Source organism: Sapajus apella, unplaced genomic scaffold (assembly GCF_009761245.1).
Source record: "Sapajus apella isolate SASKATOON/1434 unplaced genomic scaffold, GSC_monkey_1.0 scaffold4, whole genome shotgun sequence".
Lineage (NCBI taxonomy): Eukaryota > Metazoa > Chordata > Mammalia > Primates > Cebidae > Sapajus > Sapajus apella.
In genome coordinates, this window is record NW_022436944.1 from 10,149,933 (window position 1) to 10,163,659 (window position 13,727).

General features: G+C 35.6%; 1 protein-coding gene across 1 annotated transcript in view; it reads right to left on the minus strand.

Annotated features, from left to right (window-relative positions):
- Window positions 1-863: 863 nt before the first annotated feature.
- GFM1 (G elongation factor mitochondrial 1) overlaps window positions 864-13,727 on the minus strand; it is a 44,388-nt gene continuing 31,524 nt past the window's right edge. Inside the window, exons 14-18 of the mRNA XM_032262323.1 lie at window positions 11,200-11,362; window positions 8,536-8,680; window positions 3,108-3,268; window positions 2,256-2,309; window positions 864-2,105 (exon numbers count right to left, since the gene is read on the minus strand). Of these exons, the coding sequence (XP_032118214.1) occupies window positions 1,974-2,105; window positions 2,256-2,309; window positions 3,108-3,268; window positions 8,536-8,680; window positions 11,200-11,362 (655 nt within the window). The 3' untranslated portion in view covers window positions 864-1,973. The remainder of the gene's footprint in view (window positions 2,106-2,255; window positions 2,310-3,107; window positions 3,269-8,535; window positions 8,681-11,199; window positions 11,363-13,727) is intronic.

Below are 13,727 nucleotides of genomic sequence, written 5' to 3' on the forward strand. Positions count from 1 at the left end.
CTTTTCTGACATTGTAACATTATAACCAGGATGTTTTACAAATTAAAAATAAGTAAAACTTTTACTTACTTATCCAAGTTTATCCAGTTTAGTTCCAGTAGCTATGACTATTCTCAATAGCCAGAGGAATCATGCTAAATTCGATGAAGGTACAGAGAATGTATATCCTCATTAGGAACAATATTCAAAGTTATTGTGAATGGCACAAGATGCTGATGAAATGCCAAAGCAACCACATTTTTTCAGACCTGATGCTGTCGTAGCAAGACATTCGTGGGAGACATGCACTTGGTGAATTATCATAATTAAAGTATCAATTTAAAAACTTAGGTTTTGTGGTCTCATTATTTACCTTATCTGTGCTTCATAAAAAAATGGACATAGTAACAGTACTTAGTTCTCAGGGTTGTGAGAATGAAATTATATAATGCATTTAATGTATTTAGCGGCCTGGCATGGTGGTTCACACCCATAATCCCAGCACTTTGAGATGCCAGGACAGGTAGAGAGCTTGAGCCCAAGAGTTTGAGACCAGCCTGGGCAACATGGCAAAACGCCATCTCTTCAAAAAATGCAAAAAATTAGCAGGCAGTGGTGGCACACACTTGTAGTCCCAGCTACTCGGGCAGCTGAGGTGGGAGAATTGCTTGAGCCCAGGAAGCAGAGGTTGCAGTGAACAGAGATGGTGCCTCTGAATTCCAGCTTGGGCAATAGAGCGAGACTCCACCACAAAAAATAAAAATAAAAATAAAAGTATTTAGCAAATGCCTTGAAAATATGTGCTCAATACTGTTTAAAAATATTTTTTCCCTAGAAACCTTAAAGTATAAACCCACATCTATAAGTCAAGAAAAGGAAAGGAATTTAAAATCAATTATTTTATTTCTATCATTAGGTAATAGAAAGGACTAGGATCCATCTATGCCATCAGATGATTTTTGGATGAAGCAATTCTGAACCCTGTAAGAGAACTGCTTGGGAAAGCCCAACTTATTCTGGAAACAAAAGATTAACATTTGTTCTTCTACAACCTCAGTGAATACAATATACGACAAATTCAAGTGAATTCAAATTTAGCAGCATTCATTAGGTTGATGAAACTAACTTTATAAATTACATTTGATTTAGGTGTACAGAAACATTAAGATGAACAAAAACAAGAATTGCATTTGCAAGGGTCCACTTTTACTTCGCAATAGACCACAAGGAGGTAATACTTACACTGCTAAAACAGAGGCAGTTACAAATTTGCAGAAACTACAAATTAAAATAATCAGCCATATATAAAACAGAGAGAAATTTGGCTAATATTTTAATAGCCCAGTGAAGAATCTGAAAAGCACTCTCTATGAAGATCATATGGAATCTACTCTTCAACAGAAAAGCCTGCCCATTAATGGCACTCCAAGAAGTGTCATGATGTATGTGATTCACTTTCAAGTCTTCAGCAAACTAATAGTTTAAAAATACAGAGGTATGAGACTTAAAGAGACAACAGACAGTTAAAGCAAATATGACAAAACAAATTACTATATGATAAACAACCTGTTACGAAAGGAAGGTAGATGGAAAGCATGTGGTTGTTCTTTGCACTTTTTCAGTTTTTCTCTATGTTGAAAAGTCTTCTAATACAAAACTTGGAAGGGAAATGTACATACATTCTAAGCTTAAAAGTATAACTCTTCTCCCCTTAAATAAATATTAAACATATTTCTATGATTATTATATTTTATTTGAGGATTTTCAATAAACTATAAAACCAATCAATAGAGTTGAGATAGACATAGAATTACCTTGAATAGAACAGAAGCTCCTGGATATGAATAAGAAGGGCTTCTTTTGAAGAAAGAAGAGCCTGCTTCCCAGGCTCAAAATTTCTTGTTTCAGCAGCCTGAATTTATTCCACTGGAATCCATCAAAGTATTGACGCCACGCAGATTCAATTAAAGTTAGTCAACTCAAAGTAAGAAAAGTTAGTTCTTGGCTTTTCCTTTTTTAGCAGGAAGTTGGCCAGTAGCCTCCAAATACTTATTAATGAGTTCTTCTTGTGTGGCTGGTAAACATGGCTGATATCTGCAGTACTCCATTGTGTATTCTCCCTTTCCCTAGGGGTTTTAAAAAAGATAGTTTGTTGTTGTTGTTGTTTTGTTTTTAACTATAAAGCAAAGTCATGCAAGGTCAAGATTTTATAAATTTGATCATTTTGTATGGTGGTCTTTTGAAGGGCACTACAGTAAAAGTTTAAACTTGCCTACCTCGGTGCATGACCTAAGTTCAGTGGAATAACCAAACATATCATTTAGAGGGACCTGAAAACAAATACAGTAGATATTTTAGCACTGCTTATTGAAAAATATTTGAGAAAAACACAGATGCACGTTAGCCATTTAGTTCCTTTAGATTAAGATTTCTACTTACTACTCTTAGTTTAAAATAATTAAAAGCCAAAGAGAAACATTTTTGTTTTATTCCAAGTGGAAACCCTATTTGAAAATTATTTCATTTGCCAGTCGAACCAAATCTTTCCATTTCATGGAGTGAACACCATTGACAGCTCTTCCCTCCTATCCCCACTCTGCTCTGTGGCCACAGCTCAAGGACTCACAAGTGTTTCTTCTGCAAAAATGGGAATACAACTTTCCTTTGGACACCTTAAGGATATGCTGAGACTAGTGTTTTCCAGGAGGCCTTAAGAAATGTAATAAACACTTTTTCCCTTGAGATTTAAGTCAAGAAAGGTATAGGCAAGGGAATTAAAATATTCCAATAAATTAAAGATAGCAATAAAGTAGCTATGCAAATAAAGCTAAAATGAGAGAGATAATACACATCTTATTTTTCCTTTTCTTTTTGTCAGTCTGTGCTTATCCAAGAAAGAGAGATAATATACATATAAGAAAATGACATATTCACAAAAGGTCAAGATAAAATAAATCTTATTTTTAACTTCTGTACTTAAGAGTTGTTCTAGTAGCAAATTACAGAAAATGCCACATGTATAAAGCCACAAATGCAGCAAGCAAATGTGTCCATTTAAAAAAACAAAAGCTAATTTGGATATCCTGCGGTTAACAGAAGCAAGACTGTCAATGACTAAGCGTACTTACATCTGCATACAGTGTAAAATAGTCCTCAACTCCATCTTGCCCAGTGATTACCCCATGGCGTCGGTTAATTCCTGCAATTACTTGTCCCTGAAATTCATTTGGAGCTACAACTTCCACAGACATAATAGGCTCAAGAATACATAATGTTGCATTTGCCAAGGCTGGATTTAAAAAAAAAAAAAGTTCATTAGTCTTCATAAAACGACAACTCTTCTGTCCAGATATACAAAAGGGGGCCTTCCCAAAGGTACAAACACAAATGTCAAGGTTAAAATATTTGACCTAGACTCATTTTTCCTGTAGTGGTAACAGTCACTCTTCTAAATGGAAATTCCAACATTTAATATTTCCATTATCATATTTTTATCCTTAGAACTCATTAAATAGCAGAGAATAATACAAAAGGGTCTTAAAACAACATCTGATCAAGTCCTTTACCATCTAAATTATCCCGCTGAGTTATTTATTCTCTCTGAAAATCTTCAGGGGTAAGGATAATAACTGTTATGTCTTTGACCAAGGTATACCCATTCTTTCTTTTTTTTTTGAGTCTTGTTTTGTCGCCCAACCTAGAGTGCAATGGGGCAATTTCAGCTCACTGCAACCTCCATCCCCCAGGTTCAAGCGGTCCTTCTGCCTCAGCCTTCGGAGTAGCTGGGATTACAGGGGTCTGCCACCACAGCCAGCTAATTTTTGTATTTTTAGTAGAGGTGGGGTTTTGCCATGTTGGTCAGGCTGGATAAAGCCATTCTTTCTTGTGGTCCCTGGCATACAGTTATTTTTAATTATAAGAAAATAACTTTTGTCACAGGGCAGTAGGGGATGTGGAGGGTACCCTTCCTATACTCAAAAGCAAGAATCAAGCCACGCCTACAATTTGTCTTTCCTTTTCTAGACTGAACAATTTCAACACCTGATAGAGAATGAGAAGACCAAGTTTCTAGTTTTTGCCCTACTTCAAAGAAGTTATAAGCCTTTTGGAAAAATACAGTTTGTCCAAGTCTCAAATTTTTTCATCTACAAAATAAGGATTCTGGACTAGATTGGGCAATTTTAACATTAAAAGTCAGTGTGTTTGTATTTATTTTTATCCCACTTAATACATAACCGACAAAACACTTTTTTTCTGTTAAAGCGCTAATGTTTAAATGTAACAATATGGAGAAAATATAGTAAAACCTCAAACATTTATACTTAATTTAGAAGATATAATAGTGACAAATACTTCAGCCTCAGGTTTGCTAAATTATTTCCGAATAAAGGCTTTCAGCAAAACACGGAAATGATGACAAGGGTAACATTTTGTTTAAATATAATCATAATTTTTCCAGAAGCATCAATTTGTTTATAATAAACTAAAACTAACAAGTGTTCTTATATATTCACTCAGCACTTCTTACTAGAAACAGTAGAGCTTAAGTGCAATCATTATTACAACAGGAATGTAATTAGAAATATTTTTAAATTTAAATCACATCTTAGCTCACACCTACTCAACTAATTAGTTCTAATGAGTTAATTTTGTTCTGAAAGACAAATAATTGAACTCATAGAGAGATACTGCAGACTCCTATGCTTGAATGGCTAAACCCTGCAGAAACCTACATGGACATCTAAATCAAACTCACAATTTTAGAGTGTAGAGACAGTTCTATTGCTTGCATAACTTCTTTACAACAGCAGAGCTTCCCTGGCTCTAAATAAATGTAATTAATATGAAGAAAAGCACCCCAAAGGAGAGATGTGAGCAGACATATCTAGATTTAGTTATATATTATCTAATGTTCTCAATAGGACAGTAATGTAAAACATCTAGATTGTGAAAGGGTTCTATTTTAAAGGGAAGGACAGAGGCAAATATACAATGTCAATCACTCAATTATTGAGGACAGCATTTTTGGTTCTGTTTCACATCCCCTCACCCTTCTGGGGTGCTCCCTTCCTTTTAACTCTCTAAATCTCTCCCTGATTTAGTTCCAAATGAATCTTACCTTTACACATGCCTTCCTCTAACCCTAGACAGTAAGACTCCAAAGCTAACTCCCCTGCCATTTTTCTATAGTCACATTACATCCAAGTCCTAAAGAAATTTTTCCTCAAGCAGATCTGTGGTCAAGTCAATTGCACCTTTCAGTTTTAGGTTATATCACTGATCAATCTCATGAACAACATTTAAAATTAGGCTCAAATGAATTCCAGTGTTCATTTTTTAAATGAAGAATAGAGGAGAATTTGAACTATTGTTCTTCCAATTTTAATGAGATATAATAGTAAGATATACCATTGTAATAACTATAATACCTTATAGTTATAAGCTGTTATTCTAAGCTCATTTACCAACATTTTCACTGTGAAACTCTAATATGGCATTCAACAGAGATGTATGTAAAAAGTTGATTTGCTTGCTGAGTGTGGTAAGAGCTTCTTTTTACCTGACTTTTACATTTTTGTCTTTTTTTATTAGGATAGAAAAAGCTTTTTTTAAGTTTTACTTGAAATCTAATGTTTCAAAAAAAGTTTTAATTTTTAATTGACAAATAATAATTGTATAGGCAGGGGGTGCTGGCTCAAGCCTGTAATCCCAACATTTTGGGAGGCCAAGGCAGGTGGGTCATTTGAGGTCAAGAGTTGGAGACCAGTTTGGCCAACATAATGAGACCCAGTCTCTATTAAAAATACAAAAATTAGCTGGGTGTGGTGGCACTCGCCTGTAATCCCAGCTACTTGCGAGGCTGAAGCAGGAGAATAGCTTGAACCGAGGAGGTGGAGGTTGCAGTGAGCCGAGATTGTACCACTGCACTCCAGCCTGGGTGACAGAGACTCCATCTCAAATAATAGTAATAAAAATAACAGTATATATTTGGGGAGTATAGTGTGATGTTTTGAAGATTTTTTGTCTTTCAATCATGGAGAAATAAGAATCAGATGAAGAAACAGCAAGGTAACTTATTTCTCATTCTAGTATCCTGCTTGTTTGCATAGAATATCTTGTAAAAAAATAAAATTACTCAGCCAGGCACAGTGGCTTATACCTATAATCCCAACATTTTGGGAAGATGAGGCAGGAGGATCACCTGAGCCCAGGAGTTTAAGACCAGCCTGGGCAACCAAGCAATACCCCATCTCTACAAATAATAATAATAATAATAATAAAAATTAGCCAGGCATGGTGGCATGCCCCTGTACTCCCAGCTACTCAGGGAGCTGAGATGGAGGATCACTTGAGCCCAGGAGTTCGAGGTTGCAGTAAGTCAAGACTGTACCACTGCACTCCAGCCTGGGTGACAGAGAAAAACTCTGTCTCAAAAATAAAAAAGAAATCCCAGCACTTTGGAAGGCTGAGATGGGCAAATTACTTGAGGTCAGGAGTTCAAGACCAGCGTGGCCAACATGGCGAAACCCTGTTTCTATTAAAAATACAAAAATTAGCTGGGTGTGGTGGTGCATGCCTATAATCCCAGCTCCTTAGGAGGCTGAGGCATGAGAATTGCTTGAACCTGGGAGGCAGGGGCTGTAGTGAGCCAAGATCATGCCTCTGCACTCCAGCCTGGGCAACAGAGCAAGGCTTTGTCTCAAAAACATAAAAATAAAAATTTAAAAACAAAAAAAACCTTCTCAATTCAATTATAATCTAGTGTTTTTCTCCTGTACATCTAATAGGCAATTAATCATACTTAATATTTATACTATAAATAAAAAAACTAAATGGTACATATTCAACTGTTTAGCTAATATTCATATATATTTTTTCACAGGATAAATGTTTATATTAGCTCCAAATGAATCTTACCCTTACACATGCCTTCCTCTAACCCTAGACCATGAGGTTAGAGCTAACTCACCAAAGCTAACTCCAAGGCTAACTCACCTTGCCATTTTTGGATGGCACATTTCATCCAAGTCCTAAAAGAAATTTTTTTCCTCAAGCAGATCTGTGTAGATATATATTAAACATATATCTATTTATATTAAATATACATCTATATTTACTTATATTAAAATGTAGGAGCAGTTAAAAAGGATGAGGTTCCTTGTTAATTGATAAGCATATCAGTTATCTGGCTTTATGTAACCTCTATTTCCAGGAAAGCTACCAATTTCAGGAAAGTACCAGGACAGAACAATCGGTACTTTCTAATTTGTTTTAACTGTACTTCTAAAAAGTATATAAAGTGATTATAACTAATTTGTCAGTTCAAGACATACTAGAGTGGTAAACACACAGAGGTAAGAAGACAAGTATTTTAATGTGAGTCATGCCTAATAAAGTCTCATCTTCTTTGTCATTTTATTTACCTGTTCCCTAGCAACACAATCTTCAGATTGTGACAAGATTTCTACATCACAAATTTCAACTGCACTTTTAACAGAGAGTTGATATAAAGGAAATCTCCCTTTCATAATTAAGAAACTGAAACATACATTATGAAAAACTCCAATTAGTTGAAGTAAAATAAGGAATCAGCAACCCTCCCCAACCACTGCCCCATACCTGATCACAGATGCAAAGTGTGACCAAAAATACCACAAAGTTCAAAATTCATACAGAATCAGAAAAATCCTGATCTACAGAATGCTTAGGAAATATGATGAAGAAAGTTTCTACTGTCTACTTTAATCCTCTTTGATGAAGATATTTCTGAAATGTTTTGTGAATCATTAGTCTACTGTGTAAAGACACTTGTGGACATCACTAATGTATTTTCACATAAAAGACATGAAAAGATGACGAAGAGAATGGAATTTTCTTGCTTCAGGACACGACTTTGAAGTTCCTTTCTTGAATAACCCTGATGTGAAACTGCTATGTTGTCACTAACCTTTTTTTCTCTCAAAAGCAAAGAATCAGATATGTTTGCAACTGCATAAGGTTCTAGTTTATCAGCATTTAAATACAAGTATTATTCTGTGAGAAATGTTGACAATTTTAGCAGTTTTGCAAGAAATCTGCATTGTGAATAAGGTTTATCAAATTCTTTCAAAATACTTTGCCATACTCAAAATGCCTAAAAACATACAATGTCATACTGAAGAGATTACTTACAAATTTACGGATTTCTTGATACTTGAATAAGTCACTAGAAATAACAAGACTACAGGTAAGATATCTTTAAAATATTTCTTAGAATTCTGAACATTTCAGTCTTCTCTATTAAAAACAGAACTTACAAATTATCTATGAATTCAAACATGAAAAAAAAAAACCCAGAGAATTTAGGAGAATATGATAGCTTTTTAGTTTTGCAAGAAAGAGAACACAATAATTTACCTTGATCTCAATTCCATAAAGGTTTGCCCACTACCTACAATATTCCCTGGTGTGGTGCCTCGTTCTCTGGGTGAAGAAGACTAAAAATAGTGTTGCCATCTGAGGCTATGATGATCTATCAGGAAAACAGAAATGCTAAGGTGCCTAGACACAGCATACCTTGTTTAAGAGCACCTTCTCCTGCTCGGATGAAGGAGATTTCATTAGAGTCAACCATGTGGTGCGCTCCATCTTGCAGGACAAATCGGAGCCCAGAGAGCTTGTGACCAGAAAGAGGGCCCTTCTCGCAGGCATCCAAAAACCCCTGTTAATGAATGAACACAACTTCTGGAGTGGATTTTACTTGCAGATACATTAACGAGAATCCCAAAATACTTGTGTTCAGAAGTGTACATTTTTATGTGTGCTATATTTCACCCCTGAAAAAGAATTTTTAAAAAATGTTTAACAATTTTACTACCTTAACTTTTAAGTTCTGGGTACATGTGTAGGTTTGTTACACAGGTAAACCTGTGTCATGGGGGTTTGTTATATAGATTATTTCATCTCTTAGGTATTAAGCCTAGTACCCATCAGTTATTTTTCCTGATCCTCTCTCTCCTCTCACTCTTCACCCTCTAATAGGCCCCAGTGTGTGTTGTTTCCCTCTATGTGCCCATGTGTTCTCTTCATTTAAGCAAGAACACGTGGTATTTGGTTTTTTACTCCTGTGTTAGTTTGCTAAAGATAATGGCCTCTAGCTCCATCCATGTCCCTCCCTGCAAAGGACATGACCTTTTTTATGGATGCATAGTATTCTATGGTATGTATGCACCACATTTTCTTTATCTAGTCTATCACTGATGAGCATTTAGCTTGATTCCATTTACATTTGCTATTGTAAATAGTACAACTTTACTATTTAAGCTTTATTATTATGGCATTTAGATTAGCAATTCCTTGGAAAAGCATATTACTTAAGGGAGTAAGCTGGTTTGAAAGCAATGCTTAGAGTGCTAAGGATCACTTTCTCATAACCTCATCTTCAGGAATTACTCAACTCAACTCAATTACTCATAACCCATCATAGAGACAGCATGATTTTAACTTTACAATGAGGAAACAGTGGAAAGGCAAAACTAAGAAAGTCCCTAAAAGAAAATCCCCACCAAAATTGGTGTTTATTCACTAGCTGTGTCTTGAGCCCTGCTACATACCTCTAACTGCTTTGTCTCATTGGCGGATCACTACATTATAGCCTGGTGTTACACATTGTCAGTAAGAACTAGAATTAAAAAGTAATCATTTTTTTCAAATCCAATTCTTTTTTTAAAAAATAGCTTTGTTGAGGTATAACTGATATATAATAAACTGTACATATTTAGAGAGTACAATTTGATGAGCTTGCAATTTTTACTAATTCAGTCACTTAAATACTTGCAGAGTTCCTACCACTTGTTAGCTTTTCTTGGCAACACTGTATCATGGCTGCACAGACAGCACAAAATCCTTCTTTTTTTTTTTTGAGACGGAGTTTCACTCAAGTTGCCCAGGCTGGAGTGCAATGGCGCGATCTCGGCTCACCGCAACCTCCGCCTCCTGGGTTCAGGCAATTCTCCTGCCTCAGCCTCCTGAGTCGCTGGGATTACAGGCATGCACCACCACGCCCAGCTAATGTTTTGTATTTTTAGTAGAGACGGGGTTTCACCGTGTTGACCAGGATGGTCTCGATCTCTTGACCTCGTGATCCACCCGCCTCGGCCTCCCAAAGTGCTGGGATTACAGGCTTGAGCCACCACGCCCGGCCTACAAAATCCTTCTTGACATTTCGGAATTATAAGTTATATACCTGAAACTAAGTTCTCCTTCATCTAAATTAACCTTGGGGACATAAGACATTTAAAAATGTGTGAATGACAAAATAATGTCTTGAAATAGAATACATTAATTGCAAAAAATGTTCCACCACTGAAACCAAAATTATAACCTATTAATAAGATCTTTCTAAGTTAAATGGTTAAAAAAAAAAACCTCACAGTCAAGCATCCTCTCACCTCAGCCTCCAGAGCAGCTGGGACTATAGGTGTGTGCCACTACCCCAGGCTAATTTTATTTTTATTTTTATTTTTCTGTAGTGATGGGGTTTCAGCATGTTGCCCAGGCTGGTCTCAAACTCTTGGGCTCAAGCAATCTTCCCACCTCGGCCTCCCAAAATGTTAGGATTACAGGCATGAGCCATCGTGCCCAGCCTACAACACTGTAAAGCAAATGACCTGGGAAGCGAACAAAGCACTAACGCTTCATACGTGCAAAGCACTTCTCCAAGGAAATGTCACATAGTCTTATCTGATCCTGAATTTTGTAAGAGGTACAGGTTTAAGTATTTTCTCTCAGTTTACAGATGAAGAAACTGTTCTGAACACTGATTTACCAAAGCACATTAATCAGTAGCAGAGATAAGACAGTAGCACCCAGGTGTTGGGAATCTAAAGAATGGTCATTCGGCTACAATAGTACACATAAAAGTCTTATAAATCCCTAAGGACTACTACAAATTTTAATTGCTGATTACAATCAATGCAGTAATTTCAATTTATTAAGAAAAATATAACGATGATTCAAAAACATAATAATTTCCCATCACTGTCACAGCATGGATTTATAGCTCTTGTACTTAATGAACTAGAGATTCTAAATCAGATGGAAAACTTAACAATCAGAGAAACAGGACTGTAACTAAAGTGAACTGTGATAGACAACATGATGGAAGATAAAGTATGACTGAATATCAGATAAACTGTTTTTAGAAGTAAAAATGAAAAAAGGCTTTTTAAATAAATTTACCTTCTCGACAGCAGGCACAAACTGCTTTGGAACATTTGATCCAAATGTTTCATCTGAAAACTCCAATTTAGTGTAGTCCTCTGGGTTCAGAGGCTCCAGGACACCTATTACTTTCCCATACTGGCCTGCACCACCTGATTGTCTTTTATGTGTAAAGTCAAACCTGAAAATTATTTAGGAAGAAAAAAAAGTGGCATTATGTAATTACAAAATAAAATAACTCCTATTAATTTAAAAGAACACATTTGATTATTTTTACTTTTCCATTTGAATGTGATGGTCTTGCTGTAAAAGTTTATTGTAGAGTTTATTTTAAAAAGAGCCCTCTCTTTTCTGTTCTTACTTGAGGTGAGGGTGGGATACGCTACCCAAGGTAATACACAGATGAATTTCACACACAAATAAGTAAAAGTCAAGTAATTAAATAGGTCAGTCTACAGTTCTTGTTCTAATAATCTACATTCCAAAGACCTTGCCCATTTCCCTGAAACGGAGTATTCTTTCCTTAAATTTCTGTAACCAAAGACAGCTACTTGAAAATAGGACCTTTCATGGCTAACGTTAATTTATTCAGATAGTTCCTATTTAATTTTATTCCTTGGGCATTATGGACTCAGGCAATAAAAGAAAAGGAATTTCCAAGTGAAATAATTAACAACTGAAAATGATGACTGGCAAAATGGTAAAGACCAACATAAGTCAGTCATTCACAAAGACACATATATATGCAGGTCAGTGTTTACTTCAAACCACTAATGACAACATTAATATACTAAGTGAATGTATGTAAAACGCTTATTCTATCATACTAATGTTGAAACATTATATGTAAACACAGGCTACTGTTTCACTGGAAAATCATTTTATGAGTATCTACTGTTTGCAAGGCATTTCTTCCTTTAAATTGAAATCTTCCTCAAAACCACAAGATGGAAGAGGCCAGCTGCTTTCAGAATTATAACAGACAAGAAAATGGACATTAATGAGTGTGTATTCCTGCATACAAAACTGAGAGTGGTTTGGAGGAAGCAAATATCAGTATTTGCCTATTCTAAGCTGGTAGGAGATGCCAGCTTAGAACAAGGAAATTTCCAAAACTGTGGTGTGCTGACATATTCTAAGGTATACGCAAAGTTCTCTGTGAGATATTTGTCAATTATATAACATCTATACAAATGTACTCTGTGATGTTTATATGGTAATAACTAACCATGGCTATTTACATTTAAAACATTTCCGTCACTGCATCAAGTTCTATTGGGCAGCACTGCTCTAAAGGACCAAACCATAATCAAGTAATTCCATACACTTTCAGGGACCACATCTGACTTTATAATCGAGAGTAGGCTAAACAACAGAATACTTATGTGCTAGGCTTACGTTAAGCACCTTATATGGATTGTCTTAATTGCTCTTTATCACAAACCCATGAACTAGGCATTACTTTTATCACCATTTTACCGATGAGAAACCTGAGGGACAGAGAGACTAAGTAACTTACCCAATGCAATACAGCATTAAGTGGCAGAGTCAGGTTTGCTCTAAAATCAAGGGGCTTAAACATTCTTCTAGAAGGCTGATACGAAAAAGATAACTAACCCACAAATGCTGGGGTTAGCTTGTTCACTTCAAAAGCTTTCAGAAGGTGCTACAAGAGGACATATTTTGCAGTAGTTTAGAAAAAGAAGAGGTAGAAGAACTAAGACTGCTTGACAGCTAAATAGAAATGCTGAAGGTGAAAGAAATGTCACTCTATGAAAGACAATTTCACTTTGGCAAAACACTGTCTGTCACATTCAAATTAATGCTGATTAGAATTGTGGGGTGGGGAGGGGGTGAGGGATGAGAAATTACCTGTTGGGTACAATGGATACTATTTGGCAGATGGTTACACTAAAAGCTCAGACTTCACCACTACCCAATATATCCATGTAACAAAACTACGCTTGCACCCACTATATCTACTTTTTTAATTGAAAAAAAATTATGTCAGGGTCACACTGTCTTCGACAACTATATATATGTATGAATTGTGTTGGTTTTGTTGTTTACCTCAAATTTGTAGATTTGTTTTGACTTTAGAGTCATATCAAAGTTGCAAGCAATAGGTATTTCTACTTAGTTTTATGTTCATACAGTTGCATAAAATTATAATTTACTTGATCCTAGAGATCCATAATAATTGTCACTTTGAAGGTAATCCACACATTATTCAAATTTGAGGATAATGGACGGATGATTAATCATTCATGAAGCATTACTAAGTAACAAAGACTTAAGGACCCAAATATAGGAATGAGATTCTCTTAAGGTGGTTTATTTAATATCTAAATAGGCAGTTAAGTTTTTTAAAATGTAATGATTACACTTTGTTTTCCTCAGCAAATCATATCTCTAATTCTGTTTTAAAGAGAGCCTAAATCGGTATATGTACTTTTAAATGCCTATTATGTCACAACCTATGTGACTAGCTTTGATATACAGAGATGGTGACTGCATTCATAAAGCTTCAAAATGGTGACTTTAGG